Below are 19,931 nucleotides of genomic sequence, written 5' to 3' on the forward strand. Positions count from 1 at the left end.
TGACTGGTTAAGTAGGATTACATTTATTCTTTGGCAGATCTACATGCATGAACATCTTGATGCCTGCATATGCAGCTCCATAGGTTGCGCAGGCCCAAGTCCTCATTTGCACTGTGTGCATCTCTTATGTGTAAATGTGGTGCATTTTGGATGGCGTATTGGAGAATTTTAAAATAGCAGGTCTGATAATGATCAGCTAAACTTTTTCTCCTCCCGTTTGAGGCAGATGTGGCAATAGGAAGCTGATCCAAATGAACCCCAAGGCAGGATGGATTGCCCCCTAGGTAAACCCCTGTGACTTTTCTTACCAGGTGCCAGTGAGTACAAGTGATACTGTTGGTGCTGTCCTTGCCACAGGGGTAACTAAGAGTTTGCAGGGAAGGGGAGGTTGCCTGCCCTCTGTGCCCGCCTTCAGCACAGTAAGGGATGATAAACAGTCACCATGGGAAGAGAGATGTAGGTCAGGCTCGGGGAATGGGGATAGGGGACCCTTGAATAGAGAGGAACAGGATGCTGGGGAAGACCTGCAGACTGCAGCAGGACAAGTTTTGGAGCAGGGGGTGCCAATGTGCCACCCTGCTGCAGCCTTGACTTCATAACAAGCCATCTGGCCATGCCCTTCCATGGTCACATGGTTTTGTTTGTGTTTTATCTGTAAAGATTGCTCACTTTTCAGAACTTTCAGATTTATGAAAATTTTATCACACTGCTAAAATATAAACACTGACTAAATGTGAGGTGCTATATAAAAAAAATTGAAAAATATTTCTGATGCACAGCATGCATTTTCAAGTGCTCTGTGTGATATTTTAACAATATGTTTGGGCTTCTGCTGTGAATATGTACCAGTAACTACCTGTGTTTGTGTTATCTTGGAGAGGAGATTGTAGGACTCAGAATTTGTATTTCTGGTCTCTGTTCTGAGAGCTATCACTAGGTAAGTCTAGATTTCAGTATGAGAAAATGTTTGGGGATTGATAAGTCAAAGGAAGAGCTTGCTTGTGTCACTCCCAGTGTTTCTGCTTCTTCCCAGCAGAAAAGCAGAAGATAATAGAGGTCTTGAGTTTTATAAGACTTCATGATACATGACATATAAATATCAGCACCCTCCCATCCTTTAAATAGTTTGTACCATCATTTTAATTTCAAGGGAGTACTGAGGTTGTTACCAGTCATTGCACCTGCTGCATTTTCATTGGAACACTATTAGTTTGGGTGGCGTAGTTATTGAAAACCGTGGCTACGAAATCATACTGTCTCATTACAGAAACCTGTTATTAAGTCTAAGGCCTGAAAGGAACACTTGAAAAGGGGGCTATGGGACCATATTGCTTCTTTGAAGACATACAGTCATTATGACTTAGTAAGAATTAACTTCCGTATGCAAGATGCCAGTAATAATCAAAACTACCTTCTAGCTTTAATCACCTGTCAAAATTCACATAGCTAGAATTATGAATTATCATATGTTATATTACAGGCTGGGCTTTGGTCATTCCTGTTCTCTGTTTAAAGCTGGATTGACCTTCAGAAAACTGTTCATCTGAGCTTTGCATGATTGAATCCACACAGTATGATGTAAGAACTATGAAGTTTTTGCAATCAATAGGCTTTGCTCCCTGCAGAGTTTGTACCAACTACTTCCTTTCAGTGATGTGACTCTAATTATGAGCAGTAAGCAGGGCTTGGGTGTTTCCTACACACAGTAACTTATTACTCAAATGTTGTTTATCTCAGAAGGAAAATGTATGTAGCAGGTTATACAAAAAAATAAATAAATCACCCTCAAAGCAAAATAAGACCCGGAAAATCATTAAGGATATGAAAGAACAAAGGGAAAGCATTGCATTCTTTTGGAGGCAGAGAGCATATTTCCTTTGTTTTATGAAAATACTGCAGAGGCTTACTCCTCGGTTGGCTGTGGCATTCTAAATAATAGCACAGAGAAGTACAGAAGGCAGCTTTCTCTTTCCGTGTTAATAACCACCCTGATCAACCTGCTGAAAAGCTTTGGCAACGTGTCAGTGACAGGTCAAAAGTTTTAGTAAATCATAAACACTTGGGATTTTTGAGTGTTCTCTGATTGTGGACTGAAATTCACTGTGAATTTAAGAGTGAATTCACTCTTTAAGATTACTTTTCAGCAAAGGATTTAAAGCTGCTGGTATAAAGCTGCCTGGACTGTGAGCAGTAGCCTGTTACATGCAGATAGTGGGCCCCAGCATTACAAAATTGTGTGTGTGACTTCACGTACACCAGTAGCCTCAGGGGCAGTAAGGGCATGAGCAAAACACAAACTCCATTATGTGAATCCTGTTTCTAGGGTACCTGAGCAGCATCAGGCAGGCAGAGATCTGTGTGCTGTTGACCAAAGCGAAGCCATGTGAGAGCTGACAGGTTCTCTAAAGGAATGTGTGTAGATTTGGGGTCAGAGCCTCTCCTGCAGCTGGGGTTTATTACACACACACAACTAGACAGGATGAGGATATTATTGAAGTCCTTGTCCATAAGCAGAGTGAGGTTCAGAGGATACACAGAAGGGATTGCTTGGTGGTTGTGCTGTTGCTGTACAAGGGCAGGAAACATGAGCCTTGCAGGGCAGCACTGCTCTTGCACGTCCTGTCCCTCCCATTCTCATGTTTCTGATGGTGGCAGATGCTCGTGGGGCTGCCCTGGTGGATTCTCATTCTGCCCTGATATGTCTATTTTGTGACTGAGTGGCATTTGAATGGAACAGAATAGTTCAGTTGGAAGGGACATACAACAAACATCTCTTGCCTGACCAATTCAGGGCTGACCAAAAGTCAAAGCATGGTTTTAAGGGCATTGTCACGAAATTAAATTGAAATCCCATTTGTTTTTACTTGGAATGTGAATTCACATTAGTTACAAGGACATTTCCTTCTAATAACATTTTTAAAGTGTGTATAAATGTGCAATTTTCTTGTTTTGACTACTTTAATGTTGACATGGGTGGAGAACAGAAATCAGCCAACCTGATGAATTTTAAGGTGTAGTTCAAGCTCAAGGATACCTTTCTTAAAATTCAACTACTTGCACTTTAAGCACAACCTTGTTATTTAACTGATCTTTGAACACTTTCTTTTACATTTGACCATGTAGGTGAGAAGTTGTACATGGCTTGGAAGTTGCTCAGCATATTCAAAGGTGCAGAATTTGGGGAGGAAAATTTTTTTCTTCCATGATCTTAAACAATACAAATGAACATAGTTTTCTTGTAGTAGCAGGTAGCATTTCCTGTATTGGTTTATAATTTGATGTACCACTTAGGACAGCATTATGGTATGTAATTAGCAGTTTACTTTGCAGTTGTTACCCACAAGTTGTGCAGATACTGAATAACATTTGAAAGTCTTTTTATGTTATACAAAACCAAACAGTACAGAATTTTGTCCCTTAAGTGGCCCTTGTCATCTTAACATACATATTTTTTTATCTGCCTGGATATGAAGTTAATTATAAGAGCCCTCTCAAAAGATAAGGGGAGCTGTAAGGGGTTGGAAATGTTCCCTAAAACATTTTTTTAGCAAGAATATTTTTATCCATCTTACTTTCAGAAAATACACCCACAATACATTTTTAAACTTGATAGAAAATACTTTAAAATTGTTTTAAAGTATTGCAAATACCATTGCATTTATATTTTTCTCCTTTGTTCACGGTAACTTTCTGGTATTTTAAAACCTTCCCATTAGTAGGACTTGGGGTGGTGGCAGTAGACAAATCATTTCACTGAGAAGAGTGGAACTTACTTAAAATTTGGGCTCTGTGGGAGACAAATGGAGCATAAGAGATGAGATCATGGATTCTCAAGGGAGGAACAATGGCCTGACTTCAGAAGCAGAGCACTAAATCCCTGGCCCTACCAGGATGGCCCTTGCTGCATTTGGTACCAGAGAGACTGTGGCATCTTACATGGGCTATAAAGCTAAAATCCGAATCACTACAGAAAATTCAGTTTAGGGTAGAAAATATTTCTGTAAATCTGTGAAGTCTTCACAGTCTTGTTTTCCAGAAGCAGAGGACTAGAGTACCTGCCTACCTGCTGCCACTCATTGCACGCACATCTTTCTTCTTTTCCAGTCCCTGGGCACGTGTTTTGGCGGGGCAGCCTGGACCATGCAGTCAGTTCTCTGTCTACAATGTGTTTGGAGCCCCAACCTACGGAAGTGCAATCTCCTTGCAGGCCTAATTGATAAATTTGGTTAAACAGCCTAACATTCATGTAATAGTGTGATGAAGCAGATTAAAGGAGATGTCTTCCTTCCATGAGCATAGCTTCTCCAGTTTTCCCTGGCATTGAGTCACTGGGGAGAGGGTGAATGGTTGCTCTGTGGGCATCAACAAAACATTTCTGTGTGGGAAATTGGCACATATGTTCTCATAGAATGTTCCCTAAAATGCCATGGTTTGTGTACTGTTACTGTGAAGTTTAATTCCACCCCTATTCTGAAATATAACAACAATGTCCCAAGAAGCTGAAGTGAACGATAGGGTTGTTTTTTTGTTTTTTTTTTTAATCTGTCAGAATGTCCAGCCCAGATATCCAGGCAGTAGCTCCCAGCTCAGCCTTCCGTGGACACAGCAGGAGGCCTTGTGCTGCAGGAGCAGCATTTGCTCCCATCAGCTATTTCTCCATCACCTGGAGACTGGGAGAAGTCCATGGGCTGCACAGAGGCCCTTCTGTGGCACCAGCTGGACCACATTGGTCACGCATGAACGTGCTTGTGCTCTGCTAGACTTTCCCTCCGCTCTTTCTCCTGCCTCCCTTTATTGATGTTTGCATGTTTTCAAATCATTCTTGTCCTTTTTTTCTTTAAGTTCTTTTTCAAAGATAACTAAAGCTCTTCCTTCTATTCTTCATCTTCTCCCCTTTTCTGGTTAGACGACTGTAGGAAAGGTCTCACGTGCAATTGGAGCTGTGGCTGAAGTTCTTGTAAATCTGTATGTGAATGATCACAGACCCAAGCCACAGCTTGAACTGGTAAGACTAAACCCACAAAGAATCAATAACTTGACTGAAGAGGAGTGTTTCCAGAATGTCATCCATAGGCTCTGAAGCACCTTAAGTGTTATAAAAGGTCTTAGTCTAACACCTACTAAGGAATCAAGTGCATATTGGCAAAATATGCTGATGTGGGAATGTGCTGGAAATGTTGCTCACCGTGTCTTCTATTTATATTTTTAGCACTTGACTGTATGAATTAAAACTTCAGGAGGCTTTTATTAAGTGTAATTACTGTAGAATTAGTAACAGAAGACAATTACTAATCAGGGTGGCTTCTAAAGAAAGTTTTGTGCAGTACATGTTTATGCAGTTATTTTTAACACACAAATGCTGAATCACCATGCCTCATTTTGAAGAGGGCTGTTTTTCAATGCTGACACTGTTCTGTGTTGAATTCAGAAGCGATCTCTGGACAGAGCTACAGGTTCTTGCCCCACTCCTCACTCTCCATCTGCTGCCTCCACTGCTCAGAGCTGTAAGGTATTGGGAAGCAAAGTGACGTGTTGTGTTGTGGTGATGACACTTACTTACCAGTCAGCACTAAACTCAATTACTTCTGCTTCATTGTGACTATCTATTAACACCGTATTTTTAAAAACACATTTAAGAATGTATTTTTTCCCTTTGCATGGTTGCTTGTTTGGAAAGTGCCGTTCTCTGAAATGATCCATCACAGCAAAATGGATTGCTAATGGCAGATTTTGGAGTAGGATCCTCAACTTTTAAACACAAGACAGTGTGACAATGACAATTGTGACTTGCATTTCGCATTAAAAGGTTGTTCCAGGACCGCTTTTTGCTGGTAAATTAAAGACGAGTTGTGTGGACTGTGTGCTGCTGTCTGAATGTGCCTGGACTGTGCCAAGCCTGTGCCTCCTCCATCCATCCCACATGTGGTATCTCTCCTGTGGCAGCAGGGATGGTGGAAGGGGAGGGAGATGATGATGGAATGTGGTAGATGCAGCATGCTCATCTGTACCGACCTGTAACCAACCATAATACAATAATGCAAAGTAACATCCTCATACCTGCCTCTATTAAGTAAAGGGAAGCCCTTGGTAGCATCTAATCCGTTTATAATTTATTTTTCTGTACCTTTTGTGTGTATATCCAACAGAGGATGAGATTTGTGGCAGTTAGAGAACATTCATTACCAACCTAATTTCAACAAAAACTTTCAAAATAGTTTCAAGCTGTTAATATGGATCATGTTCTAAAGTCCAATGTGTTTAAAAAATGGTTTGTGGTAGGAAACAAATCAGTTTTTTAAAACTAAGCCCCAGCTTGGGCTGTAGTCTCAGGAGGAACATGGCTGAGAGGAGATGTCTGCAGAGATGTGAGTGGTAGTTTGGACACCAGGGCCGAAAACTGTCAGCTTTTCTCCCTGGACCTTAAAGAACAAGATTACGTTCTCCTCTAGAGTGTGTGTGAACTAGTCTTCAGGACATCTGTTTTCTTGACTCCACCTGTGTGTCAGTTGTTTCAGGATGGCCAGGTCTGCCTTCCCCTTCTTCTGAGAAACCCCAACTGAGCCAGGGTGGTGCAGGGTGACAAGTGAGCATCTGGGGGATGATGCTGCTCTTGTACCTGAGTAATCACAAAATGTTGGTGAAGTCCCAGAGGGAAACTGGATGCAAGTCCAGCACAGAAGTCACCCCTTAAAGTCCTTGTGATGCCTGATTTATTAGTTACTGCATAAACCTACAGAATTGCAGCAAACGAGTAGTAGAAAAAGCTGACCAACGCCTGTTGTAATTGTGTGTGGAGGGCGCTGTGTAACACTTCAAGCAGCGAACTCAGCTGCCCCCTTAATAAGAATTTATATCTGGGTGTAGTGCCACGGCTTTATGTGCTTTTCTGTTTTTATCTTTTGACAGGGTTCTCTGCGAAAAGAATTTCCTCAGTCTATTGGGGGGAGTGACATCTGTTATTTCTGCAAAAAACGGGTCTATGTGATGGAGCGGCTGAGTGCAGAAGGCCACTTCTTCCACAGGGAGTGCTTCAAGTGTGAAATATGTTCTACAACACTCCGGTTAGGAATTTATGCCTTTGATGTTGAAGAAGGTAATATAGGAGCTATTTAAGAATATTTTGAAATGTCCGAGTATTGATGCTTTTAGGGGACCTCGGGAAAAAGATCTGGCCCAGTAAGTCAGTCAGGAGGAGGTCTGCCAAGTATGTTCAGTTTGTGTCCATACTGATCTTTAAGTCCTTGTATTTACAGTCCTAGTCTTTCAAAAAAATTGAGTTATGATGGATCTGAGCTTTAAATGAAGAAATCCTCAGTGGAAAATGAGTTGAATGACCAAAATGCACTTTGTCCGATAACAGGTCAGGGTGAGGGGAGGAAAGGGTGATTTTTCTCCAACGATACAGTTATTCTTATATCTCATTTATAATTGGCCATTAAATAATGTGATCTATAAGGATAAGCCATAATAGTGGCAGATTTACATGGATGGAGGGACTATAGGTTATTTCTTTTAAGATGTTATGGCTCAGAAGTTGAAAGCAGTAGGACTGGCCAAGCACAATGTAATTTATTCCAGGCTGCTATAGAACAGAAGGTTCAGTTCTTGGGCACTCAGTCCCACCTAGAGCCTGGGGTTCAGAGATAAGGAGTTTTTATTTTGTTTTTCAGTTTAGAGAGGAATTATCAAACTTGGCACTTCAAAATGATTTGAGTAGATCTCAGTAGATCTCAGTATTAACCTGATCTCCTTCTGCAAAAGGGTTAAAGACTCAAGGTCAAAGGTGGTTCTTTTTCTATCCAGAGTATCTGCAAAGAGTTTTTTTAGCTGATTATTTGATTTCTGGGTTTGCTTGATAGCTCGTGTTGGTTTGTGACTTTGTATTTATGGAATCTTGGTTTTTTTGTGATTTATTAATCTTATGCCTGAGTGGTAGATAAATGACCTTGTATTATTGAACTAATGTGCAAATCTCTGTTCAAGTTTCCCATTCCTTTTGCTGCCCAACCATTCATTATTTTTTTTATACATGCAACAGTGAGTTTTCAGTCTATATACATATAGGTAATGTCATAAAATTTATTTTTCCCTCTTATAGGTAAATTTTACTGTAAACCTCATTTTACACACTGCAAAATCAGTACAAAACACAGAAAGAGAAGAGCAACATTGCCAATCCCAGGAAAGGTGGGTATTGATTCTATTGGTCACGCAGGAAGTGTTGAGGCAGAGTTCTGGAGCAGAGTTCAATACCTGTGTGTGTGTGTGGGGGGGATGTTTTCTACCTAATGGAAAAAGTAGTAAAATCGGTACTAAAATATAAACCTCCTGGTTCTGTGAGTTTGGCATATTTATAATCTGCTTCTTAATGGAATTTAACTTTTCCTATGCAAGGCAAAGTTAAGATCAATTGGACGTGGAAATATACATAAAGACTTGAAGGCATTAGCAGAATCTCTACTTACTTTAGAAGTGTATTTAACTTTTTTTTTTTTAATACTTTATGTAAGGAGGCAGCAGAAGCATGGAAGAAAATGGAACCTAAACCCCCAGAGACCACCACAGAAAGCACTTTGTCTGCTGCTAGCAGTCCAGAGGACAGGTCCCCAGGTATCCTGACTTCCTTCTTTAGGGGCGCGCTAAGCTGGCCCCTGCGGGTGACAAGGGATCTGCTTGACATTCCCAGACGCCTGTCTAACTGGATGCATGGTTTTCTGCACGCTACCAATCTTCATTTCAGGGACAATGCATATAACTATACCTACTTGTACGAACTCTTGAGCCTTGGTGTGCCACTCCTCTGTGCTCTTCTAGAGGTACTTACTCACATGTACCGGGAAGCAGAGCTATCACTTGAAAACGTGCTTGAATGGGTGAAAAGATTCTGTAGGGTTTGAATTCTTCGTGTCTTGCTCAGTTGTGCCTTTCAGATTTTCAAAATTAACAGCCTGACTGTTTTCTTGAGGGGGGTGGGGTTTGGTATTGGAGTTTTGTTTGGTTTTGGTTTTCTTTTTTTTTACTTTTCATGCAATTTAACGCATGACTTCAGTGAACGGTGGATTCCTTCTGATATAAACGAGGTACACAATCAAAATTTTCAATGTAAAATGTACTGTATGTTAGAGCATGAAGGACAGTGTCCAGACACATTTCCAGAAAATGGAGACAGATGAAGGATATTTTGTAGATTATTTTTTTCCCCCTGTTTTATTCTGTGATCAGACCATTGGGGAAGATGGTACATTTTGAAACCATTTTTCTCCCTGCCTACCAACCCCCCTGCTTCCTTTTTTCTTTTTTTTTTTTTTTTTTTAGTTAGACCAAGAAAGAACATGTGTTCTTTCAGATGTTTGGGGAATATTTCTAACAAGTGACTGGGTTTTGAAACCTGAATATGGCGCGTAGCTTTTTTTTTTCTTGCTTTCACCTTTGCTCTGGGTTATGAGGTTTATAACTTGCATGAATATGTTTTGAAAAAAACCATGTACATAATTCACATTGCTCCTAGTCATGCCTTTTACGTTGCTTACATGTGATAGATACCCTTTGTTGATAGTGGGTATTATCTGTTCTACTAATTTATTTAAAGTTTTTAAATAAATTTGAAGAGCAAATGTTGGGTGAGTGAAGGCTTGATTGAAATTTCGAAGTTGAAGGAACTGGTAGTGTAATTAGACCTGACTTATTCCTCAGACCGAGGCTTCCTCGTTAGGTGGCCGATATGAGGAATATGAATTTATGGAGCCCTCATCTGTAACTGAAATATCTACTGTTGTGCCTCTGGGTAGGCACTGCTCCCAGTGTCTGTTGGAATTTCTTAAAAACACAAGTTTAGAACAAACAACAAAAGCCTATAAATGTATTCTAAGGTTACATCTTAGCTGGGTGTTTAATTCATTTCAATGTGTACAACCAATGGCAGCCACTAAGTAAATTTCTTTCAGATGTCTCTGAATGAGGTCTACCTTAGACAGAAGGTGTGTGGACAGGTTAAATAATCCATTTAACAGCAAGGACACACTGGCATACCAATTCTGATTATTTTCAACCTAGTTAGCCAGTGAGGTAAGCATATTCCCTGCCTCTCAAATACTTACATGTTTAAATTTAGGAGTTGACCAAGAAATAGGTAAATACGTAAACGTGGCAATATGTGTAGCCTAAAATTAAAATCATCTGTAGTATTTATTTGTAGCCAAAAGAATGTGGCATAAACAGTAGGAAATACTGTCACATTCAGTTAGTACTGAAGTTGAGGATGACCCTTCCAATGGTCTCAAATGACTGTGCTTCTCATGGGCTGGCAGTTTTGATTTATTTTTTTTTTTTAATATAATGAGTGGGCAAAGATGATTTGAATTGTTTTGCCTCTTAGGTATTAAAAGGAAATGTGTCTTTTGTTTAAAATAAGTTACAAACTGGATTTTTCTTCTAGATAGTTTGACTTCCTTTAAACTATGAGGATAAACACTTTCACATTTTAGAGTGGTTGTGTATTATTGGAAAAAAATTAAGTATATGCAGAGAACTTGGCAAAGTGCTTGAAGAAAATCGTTATATATATGGTAGCATTCCTTTGAAATAAATTGCCATGAATGCTCAAACATGTATTCAGCCAAACTTTGCTAGAACATTGACTGGACACAGCAATAATTATAGCAACATGGTGGGCATCTGTATATATGTAAAGAAATCTATCTGTACCTTTTTTAATTGCATTTTAAAAACCCCTGCTTTGAAACACTGTATTATTTTTAATTGTTTGCTAATGGTAGTAATTGTTTCACCCTAAAAAGGAGAAAATCTGCAGTGCGATTTGTCACATTACTCCTGCGACACAGCAAACTGCTAAGTGGTAAAGTTTGAAAATTTGGGTTGCCATCAATTTTAATTTCAGTTTGTCAACAGCAGGAACACTTTTTCCTGAAGTTTTCTCCTGCTGTTTACCACAGGAAGTTTTCTGCTTTTTTAGCAGAGTGAGGATAATGGTAAACTTACAGAAAATGGTGATGTACTAAGAAACTTGGAAATCTCTGGCCAATAAACTTAAAGCAAATGAATCTTACTAGCAGACAGTTTAAAAATCAGATTTAAAAAAAAAAAAAATTAAAATATTCTGTTGGTTTTGTATAGATTTATATAATGGGAAATAAAATCCCTACATTTCCACAGTAGAATTCAGGAACTTGCATAATGCAAATGTTTTCCTGAGGAATCTTAATTACACTGCATATTCCACTGGGATTTTGCAGGTGATTCTATTGGAAGGGTTATTTTATTGTTATCAGTCTAATTGGTAGATTTTTTTTTCACTTCTTCATCTTAATATTCTGCTAGTAATATTCATACCTATTTGTCCTCATTCATAATTCAATGAAAAAAGGGCAGTTTCATTGTGGCCAATTCTTCTTTGTACCTATGTAATCTTCCTGATGCTTTCCTCTATAACCAAGTTAAGTTCTGTGTTTTCTTCCCTGCTCTCTTCTCTGTCAATGTCCCTCATTGCTTTTAGTCCGATTCAACATTCCGGTGCTGCACCCGCTCACTGGCTGAAGCCTTTCTGCTCCCAGGTGATTTTTTTTTTTTTTTTTCCTGCTTGCCAGTTCCAAAACTGTGTGACTAACACTGTCATTTGACAGCATTTTGTGTTTGGTTTTTTTTTTTTTAAAAAACTTTTGGAGCAAACTGTGTGTGTCTGGTATATTAATGGAGCTTTGGCATGATCATTTAACCTGTTGCTGAATTCGTGGTTCTAGAAAAGGCAGTGTCTGCACTCTTTGTAGGGAATGTTTTTCTCTCTGTCTGTGCATGTATGCTTCCCTATGCCTTTAAGGTAAGTTAGGCAAGTAAATAGCTTCTTGAAAGAACTAGTTAAAGCCTTATTTTTTTTTTTTTCAAAGAATTGAAGGAAAGATTTAAAATAAGGTCAGGATGGGATTACCCAGCTGATTCTCCTGGCTGGCATGAGCTCAGACGTGGAATGAGCAAGCAGCATCTGAGCACTGTGGTGCTGTCTGAGCACTTGTCTGCTTTCATACTGGAAAAGTATGGTATAAAAAGATTCTGTAAGAAAAAGGAGCCAAAGCAATGCAAATTCCAGTCTTCCACCCCAAGTGACATTGTAGACAGGCGTAATAGCAGTAAGTGTGCATGCAGTTCTCAGGCTGAAATATCACCATGCCAAGTTTATATAACCAAAGTGTTTTGGTTTGAGTTGTTTTATTAACTGATTAACTGGGCCCTGTTTTGGCACTCTGATGGATGGATTTGTCTTGCTGCACTACTCCCCATGACAGACTTACATGATTATTTTTATGTAATGAAATACTTACGTTTCAGTTTGTGTAATCACAAGTTGACAATCTTGAAGGGGAAATGAATCCAAGCAAGGACCAAGGGCTCAGTCTGACCAGCAAGTGCACAGGGTCTGGCTGATGTGGTCGTAACTCAGCTGTTTCTGCTGAGGATCCCTTTCAAAGGGAAGGACCTTCAAGAACTGATCTTAGGAGTAATTTTCAGGAGGGGCTGAACATCCTCTGCCATTCTCCCCATTTCACACGCTTTAGCCAGGAATGTGGAAGGGCCACAGGGTCAGAGCCCTGTGCTCCTTATCCTACTGACCTGTATGTTTGTGTGACTCACCTGATGGTATTTATTTGTGTGGGTATCCTAAAATGACTTGATGGCTCTGACAGTCCCCATGCTGTGCCCACGCAGAAACCTCTCTGTATTTTAAGGGTCACTTCCTGCACAGGTGGCTGGGATGTGACTTCCTATGTATTTCAGGGCTACAGTGTGTTGTTACAAAGCTCAGCATGCTTTAATATGAAGGTTGTGACATAATGGTCTGCCATTTCAAACCACTTCCTATTGCTGTGTTTTTTACTCTCTGTTGCAGAGTCTTCCTCGCTTTTCCTGCCCAGTGAGGATTCTGTCCTTCTCCTCCTAAACCTTCTGTCTTTATTTTACTTTATAATCTTAACTGAATATTTTTATTAAATAGTTTTTAATTCTGTATTTAAATTTTCACATGGAAACTCTGTATTTTGCACACGGTGAAAATTGTTTTAGCTTTATTTATGATATCTGCTGTAAACAAAAAATAAATGTAGTTCTTTATAAGTCTCCTTGTTTCATCTCTTCCTTATATAAAAATTTCTTGGGTACAGACTTAATAGTGACTTCATGCTGGTTTTGCAAACTCCTCTTCTGGTGGATGCTGTGGTGTTACCCTTCTTGTGGCCTGAGCCACAGGCCAGAGAGTTTCACTGTGGTGGTGTAATTGCGTTTGTGTCCCTTTTGAAAGGGATATACCTCAAGGTCCTTGACAAGTTATCCCATCCCTGCAGATCCAAGGTGCCTGGTGTTGGGATTTATCCTTCCTGGCAATGATAAGCTGGTGTTGGTGAGCATGGGGGTTGCTTGTGTTGCATACACAAATGGCACTTGTGTCCTCTTCTCTTTGACTTCTGTTACCTTTCCTCATGTTATTATGTTACATGTTAACATATGGCATAAAGGCAGTAAGTTAATGTGTTTGGGATTTCATATTGTGTTCAGGAAAAGCAGGTAATAACTCTGGATAAAGCTTTATCTTTGCTGCTCACTCTGGAGTGCTATTTGCAAGTTCCTGATACCTCCTGGACTCCTGGAAGCTGCAGCACCTGGTGACCTATTACCTGTTCACAGTGACCTTGTTTTATTTATTTATTTATTTATTTATCCTTCCTTTACTCTGCCATGGATTTTCTCTATTTTAATTTTTGTATTTAACACTGGTGATGTGATTGTTTTTAAACAGTGGGTTCTCCAAATAGCTTTCCTAAGTCTTCCTCCCCTTGGTTTTCTTTCTGTTGCTTACTCTGCAATTCTTAAGCTATCATCTCTTCCTTTGTATTTCAAGGAAAAAAACAAATCCCAGAGAGAATAGTCCCAGTAATTTAATGGAAGAATTGTGTGATTTTTTTAATTTTTTTTTTAATGCGTTCAAACTGAGCCTCATGGGGGTTGTTTGAATGACAAAAATGAATTTTTTTAAATTGTTGCTAAAGACAACATTGCCAAAGAACAACAAATGTTATTCTCAATTAGCTATTCCATCTTCCCTGCCAAAGGAAAAGCCACCATGCACAGTAGAAAGTTTGCATAATGAAAACATAGGGCAACAAATACCATTGAAGACAATACTTGGCACTTCCTTAATTGCAATGGGCAAAGCAATTCGGGTGAAACTCAGTTTTGCTCTTTGCAAAATTGACAGTTTCAGAGCAGGCTCAGAGGCAGTGGCAGAGGAACATCAGAAGAGGTTTTTGTCTGCAGAAGGTGATGATTTGTTTGGCACTGAAGCTTTGAGAGGCTTCAGATGTTCGTGCTGTTCTCATAAAGTTTCACTTATTCCTGCTAAAATATCAGTACAATGGCTTGGAATTGGGTAATGGTAGAGTCCAGATTTGTTTCTTATGGTGATGCAGAAGGCCAAAAAATTCAAATCACTGGATAAAATCCTACTGGTAGAGGCATATACCTTGCAGTAAACAGTCCATGCCCTGGAACACTCATGGACAAAACAAGACACAGTGTATGGAAAAGAAAGAAAACAAACAAAATGAGCAACATGAGGGAAGCAAATTTGTGTTAGTTCCCTTACTCTCAGTCAAAATTATTACACACACACAAAAAAATATCCCCTGTTTTAATACCAGCAATGGTTCTGAAAGGAGAGACTAGCGGGTTAAGTTCTGTGGGAATTTAACAAGTGTGGTTTGGGACTCCTGTCCTCATTTGGCTGTGTGAGCAGAGCTCCCTGTGAGCAGGAGACTTGAATCCTCCTGCTACTTTTCTCTGGAGCTCTCTCCAAAAGCTGGGGTGCTCTCTCAGTGTCCAGCAAGCATGTACTGTTAGAAGTGCAACCCAAAGTCATAATGCTTTGTCCCTTGGCATAGCTGGAATTATTTGAAAGGCAGACAAGCTGCTACTCCAGTCTTGAGCTGCCCTAGAATTGGGTGTCTTCCAAAACCTCTGATTTTAGAGCAGATGATACTAATGCCTTTTTACATAGTTAATGCTTTCTAAGACCTGATGTTATAGATGCCATTGTAGCATGAGAAGGATAAAGGTGGCATTTGCTGTGTCAGGCAGGCTCAAGAGCTGCTCTGTCTTTCCTCCTCTTTATACTGGTTCAAACTGGTCTGTTGGCACAAGGGCCATTTGGATTGAAAATATGTACAGAGATGTGCGTATTTTCTTTATTATATTTCTTTTTTTGAAAAGCTAGCCTAACCTTTCATTCTCAAAGCCAGGCAGCATCAGCTGCCTAGATGCCTGTTAATGAAAATCAAACATGTCAGGATTCAGTAAAGGTAACCTGCCTTTACTATAATTATGCTAATGCTTTGTAATGAAAAAGATCTTGTAGGTTTTAAATGTGCTTGATTTGAAAAGAAGAGTACAGACACAACTTCTTAAAATTGCTCAAATTCAAACACCAGCCTTTCATTAACTCTACCAAGAAGAGTTCTGTTCCTCTTAGTTTCTTCTAAATTACTACAGCTGTAAAATGCCAGTGAAAGTTGCTTCTGTTTGTCTTCCAACCTCAAGCAAGGACTATGGTCTGCATTTTTCCACAACATTATGGCAATTAGTTACTATAATGAGCTTTAATTCACTTCTGGCTCACTCATTCCTCTCGTTCCAATCAAAACAAGGAGTTTTGAAATGCACTGAATTCTGCATTAATACTTATGTTTTTGAAGACATGACATGTTTGCAGATGACTTGATTTGTTTTTGCATGAAAGATCATGTCACTGGAGCTCAGAACACATTATGTATTAGTGCTTGATCCAAGTATACATATTAATCATGTAAATATTTCCCCAAGTCTCTTTCCTTTTCTCCATGAACTGTGTTCACCTAAAAAGAAGGAAGGCTTTGACCTCGTCTCATCAGGTGGTGGGCTCCAAACTTGTTTGAAATGGATGGAATTTCTGAAATGTTTTTTTGAAAAGTGAAATTATGAAGAAGTTTGCATGTTGCTATAGTATTGAATTTGCTCTTTAAGCATTTATTCATTTATTCACATTTTTGTTTTAACATTTTTGGTCCTTTGAGTTTGTGTCCAAAAATACTATTTTGACAGACACTGATCACTCTGGAAACTGAAACTGTTGTTGCTGCATTCCAAATTCACAATTAATACGTGCCTTAATATACCAGACTAACACAGATTGCTCTGATAAAATGCGTGTTTACTCTTTATAGTGTGTTGTCATAGCAGGTTTTATTTGAGAATCAATTTTTCCTGGAGATATATATTCAAGTATATCTAGTAGGATTCCACTGAGTTGCCTTTTTCCCTATCTCTCTATTAATTTTTGCTTAGTTTGTATTAGCATGTTAATGTGCACCGTCCCCATGGATGCATTCAGAAGTCGGGGGGGACTCGGTCTTGCTTTGACAGCTTCAAATTCCCTGGTTATTTTTCATGCCTGAATTCAGAAATGTCTGTTTGTCACGGGGATAGGAGGAATGGTCAGCGGAGGAGCCCATAACAGGGCCATGAATGGAGAAGGGGCAGCAGCAATGCATTTGTAGGCACTGGAGTTGGAAACCAGGCAGGTGGTGTGGTCCTGCTGCCATGGGGAGCTGCACGGCACCCCATGGATAATGGGAGTGTCAGGCACCTTTATTCTTTGCCACTTGTCAGCCACGATAAAGTGAAAACTACTTCTGTTACAAATATGAAACAAGCATGAGGAAAAAGCAGGAGAAATGTGGCAAGAACTGAAACCTGTGAAATGTCAGCCATCGTACCTTTTACAGGAATCCTTTTTTAAGGACTTTTTTCAAAAGCCTGCCTGGTGGTATCTCAGGTGTGATGAAAAGTCCAAGTTTGGACAGGTCATCAGTTTGGGAATGCTGCTGGCAGCTTTATAGCTTCCTAAGGCAGATCTGTGAAATACCTCAATGGGATGGCTTCAGTTTCAAACTCTGACACAGGCAGTGCTCCAATGCTGCCTTTTTTGAGCTCAGGTTACAGGACACAGCTGAAGCTCCAACAGGTTTGAGCTTGGGTTTCACTTCAGTGTGGGCTGGTGATCACTGTATTGCAGCAACACCGAGGTCTAACCAAGCTGGGGGTGTTTCCCCATTCCCTGTCCCAGTCCCATGTGGGCTGTGCTTCCCTGGTGAGTCCTTTCTGCCCTGGATCTCACCCCTGAGCTCACTGGGTTTGTTTCAGCTGTGCTTGCACAGCAGTGGTGTTAAGACACCTTCCTTCTGTCCCCACAGCTTTCTTAAAGCACTACTGTATTGTCAGCTAGACTCAGATTATTTTTTTGGTTTATGGCACAGTAAGAAGTCAGGCAGTGAAGCGTGCTGGGTGTGCTACAAATCAATTTGTGGTGTGCTGACTGAATTTCTTAATGTCAGTTTTTGATGCCAACTGGTGTTTGCTTTCACCATCAGAGCTGCCCACGTTTGTGAGTAATTCCACTTTAGGACTGCTCACTCCTGTTGTCTTAGTCAGCAGCTCCATACAAGGCCAGGCAGAGTCCACTTATCCTGTGAATGAGTTATGAGGTGACAGAGTTTAATGGCAGGCCAAGAGCCTTTGGATTGCCAGCCGGGAAAGCAGGATGCGAGTTAGGCTGGAGTCTTTACAGGGGGCACTGTTGTGTTGGACCAGCTGCACAGTGGGGAAAGTGAACCCCGTGCCAGCCTGGCACCCACCTCCCGCTAACCAGAGCAGCACTCTGGATTTTGGTGGTGCTTTTCACCTAAGGACCAAAAAGCCCTTTGCCAGTCCGGAATGGTTGGGGCAGTTTCAGGTAAGTACTGTTCCTGCTTTCACAGCTGTCAGGGAGTCACAAGAATGGAGGTGTGCCCGAGGTGCCAAAATATCATATCCTGACCTAATTCTAGTAGGTTTTGTTCTTCCTGCCCACTCCCCAAACAAGGCTCACATCCCATCATTTCTTCTCTGCCTTTTCATAGTTGCAGAGCGGGTGTGGGGCTTGGGGCAGGGCAGTTGTGGCAGGGTCCCCTGTCACTGCCAGAAGCAAGTATGAATAGTTTCTTATCTCCTCTGAGGACCCAGCTGGGAGGGTCTCCACCTGGTCAGCCACCTGACCTTGTGTATGGTGTGGGCAGATCAGGATGCTCTTGGAGGTGTTTTCTGGACCAGCCTCTCCGCAAATACTTTGTTCCTGACCACCAGTACCCCCAGTGTGTTGTGGCCCAAAGCAGAAAGGTTGATACAATTTTAAAATTTGTTGTTTCCTGGCTGTTTCTGGTTTTCATCTGCCTTCAGGGATGTTCTCTGGGTTTGTATTAGTTTTTAAACTCTGGTTAACTCAGTGTAGTTCAGTCCCCCTTTCTCCTTGTGTGGTGCTCCCATTTGGTCTGACTCACTTTAGCCAAGAAATCCCACAGGAGCTCTCACTGTACCTTGCTTAAAAATGACTTAAATAACTTAAAAATGACTTAAAACCAGCTAAAGGGGAGGAGGGGGAGAAACACGGATGCTTCTGGCTGCTCATGGCCCCGCAGCATTGATTTGATGGGGAAGTGGCTGCAGCAAGTTCGGTTGGAGATTTTGCAGTGAAGTATCTTTGACCATTTTTGTCCATGCAAGCCAGAGGCACGTGGGGAGCAACCACCTCTGAGCAAAGCTGATCAAACACAGCTGCCCTGAGTCAGCTGGTGTCCGAGCTGCTTGGCCCGGCGCTCCCCGTGGGGAGGAGGATGTTTTTTGGCAGAGTTCAGGCTTTGTGCCATTGTGGGCAGCACGTGCTTTGCCTGAGGTGGGGGGGAAATGGCTGACCCGGTCCAGCTACCTCAGTGGGTGCTTGGCTCTGCCCAAATTTGGCTGGTTCCCAAGCCCTTGTCATCTCCTTGCCAGGTCACAGTAGTGTGATTTGCCTGATGCTGGTTTGGCAGATGACTCAGGAGCAGCAGCAGCCCATACAGAGAGTCAGGCTGCCTTGACAAGCAGGACTCGCCAGGATGAATAACATCTCCTGCTCATGTCTCTGCGTTGGCCCTGGTGGGGGCTCTCAGATGCTGGAACAATCAATGCCTTACAAATGGTAATCATAGAAGGTGTTGAGAGCTGTCTGCGAAGCCCCAGGTGGGTGGACACTAAGCCCCTTTGGAAAGGGCCTCTCCTTTGCCACGTGTGCAGTGGCACGCTGCTCTGGGCAGGGAAAGGGGCCCGTGCCAGGGACTCTCGTGGGACCATGGTGTTTTCACCAGCTAAGCAAAACCCATTGTTATTGCACCTGCAAGCATGGCATAATGTAGAGATAGGTGTCAGTGCTTCTCTCTGCCACGCTGAATTAGCATGGTGTGTGTGAGACACCAGCGTGTAACTCGGCACCTTTCCCTCATTAAATTGGTCTGGTGTGTTGGCAGTCTCTGGGACCAGGAGGAGGGATGCAATGATGCATTTGTCTGTTTTGCATTAGCAGAGGGAGCTTGCCTGCTGGTAGATGGCATTTAGCAGTTTGTTAGTCGTGGAGGGGCAGTAAACAGCTCTGAGGTTTGAGCTTTCAAAAACCTGTGCTGGAGATATTTGGCAGAGCAGTCTAGCAGAGCTGGCATGGCCCAGCCATGCTGGGCAGTGCACGGTGGTGCCAATACCATGAGACATCAGTCCTGGATTTGGGTCTTTGCAGCTCAATGCCCCCTGAAAAACCTTCCCTCACTCAAGACAAAGACTGGCAGTGACACCCTGCGATGTATGAAGGGTTCATGACACAGCAAGGGGTTTCTCCAGCTGTGCTGGTCCTGCTTGGCTTGAGCCAAAACAGCCCCATATTCCATGGATATAAACTGTCTTAAGCTCACTCCAGGAGTGAGTAATTGCTTGCAAAAGTAATTGCAAGCTTTCAGGGCTGTAAGAATATTCACATAGCTCATGTCTTTAATATG

General features: G+C 41.3%; 1 protein-coding gene across 2 annotated transcripts in view; it reads left to right on the top strand.

The window, feature by feature from the left end:
- Positions 1-19,931, top strand: part of LOC108502259 (protein-methionine sulfoxide oxidase MICAL2-like) — a 150,074-nt gene that overhangs the window by 88,280 nt on the left and 41,863 nt on the right. The window contains exons 23-29 of one of the 2 annotated variants that reach the window (XM_017825001.1): positions 4,907-5,005; positions 5,429-5,509; positions 6,907-7,093; positions 8,099-8,187; positions 8,511-8,610; positions 11,513-11,570; positions 12,899-13,122. In XM_017825001.1, the coding sequence (XP_017680490.1) occupies positions 4,907-5,005; positions 5,429-5,509; positions 6,907-7,093; positions 8,099-8,187; positions 8,511-8,610; positions 11,513-11,553 (597 nt within the window). In that variant the 3' untranslated portion in view covers positions 11,554-11,570; positions 12,899-13,122. Of the gene's footprint in view, positions 1-4,906; positions 5,006-5,428; positions 5,510-6,906; positions 7,094-8,098; positions 8,188-8,510; positions 8,611-11,512; positions 11,571-12,898; positions 13,123-19,931 lie in introns of those variants that run through there. The other variant, XM_017825000.1, reaches the window with a different exon arrangement.

Source organism: Lepidothrix coronata, unplaced genomic scaffold (assembly GCF_001604755.1).
Source record: "Lepidothrix coronata isolate B3197 unplaced genomic scaffold, Lepidothrix_coronata-1.0 Scaffold115, whole genome shotgun sequence".
NCBI classification, from domain to species: Eukaryota; Metazoa; Chordata; class Aves; order Passeriformes; family Pipridae; genus Lepidothrix; species Lepidothrix coronata.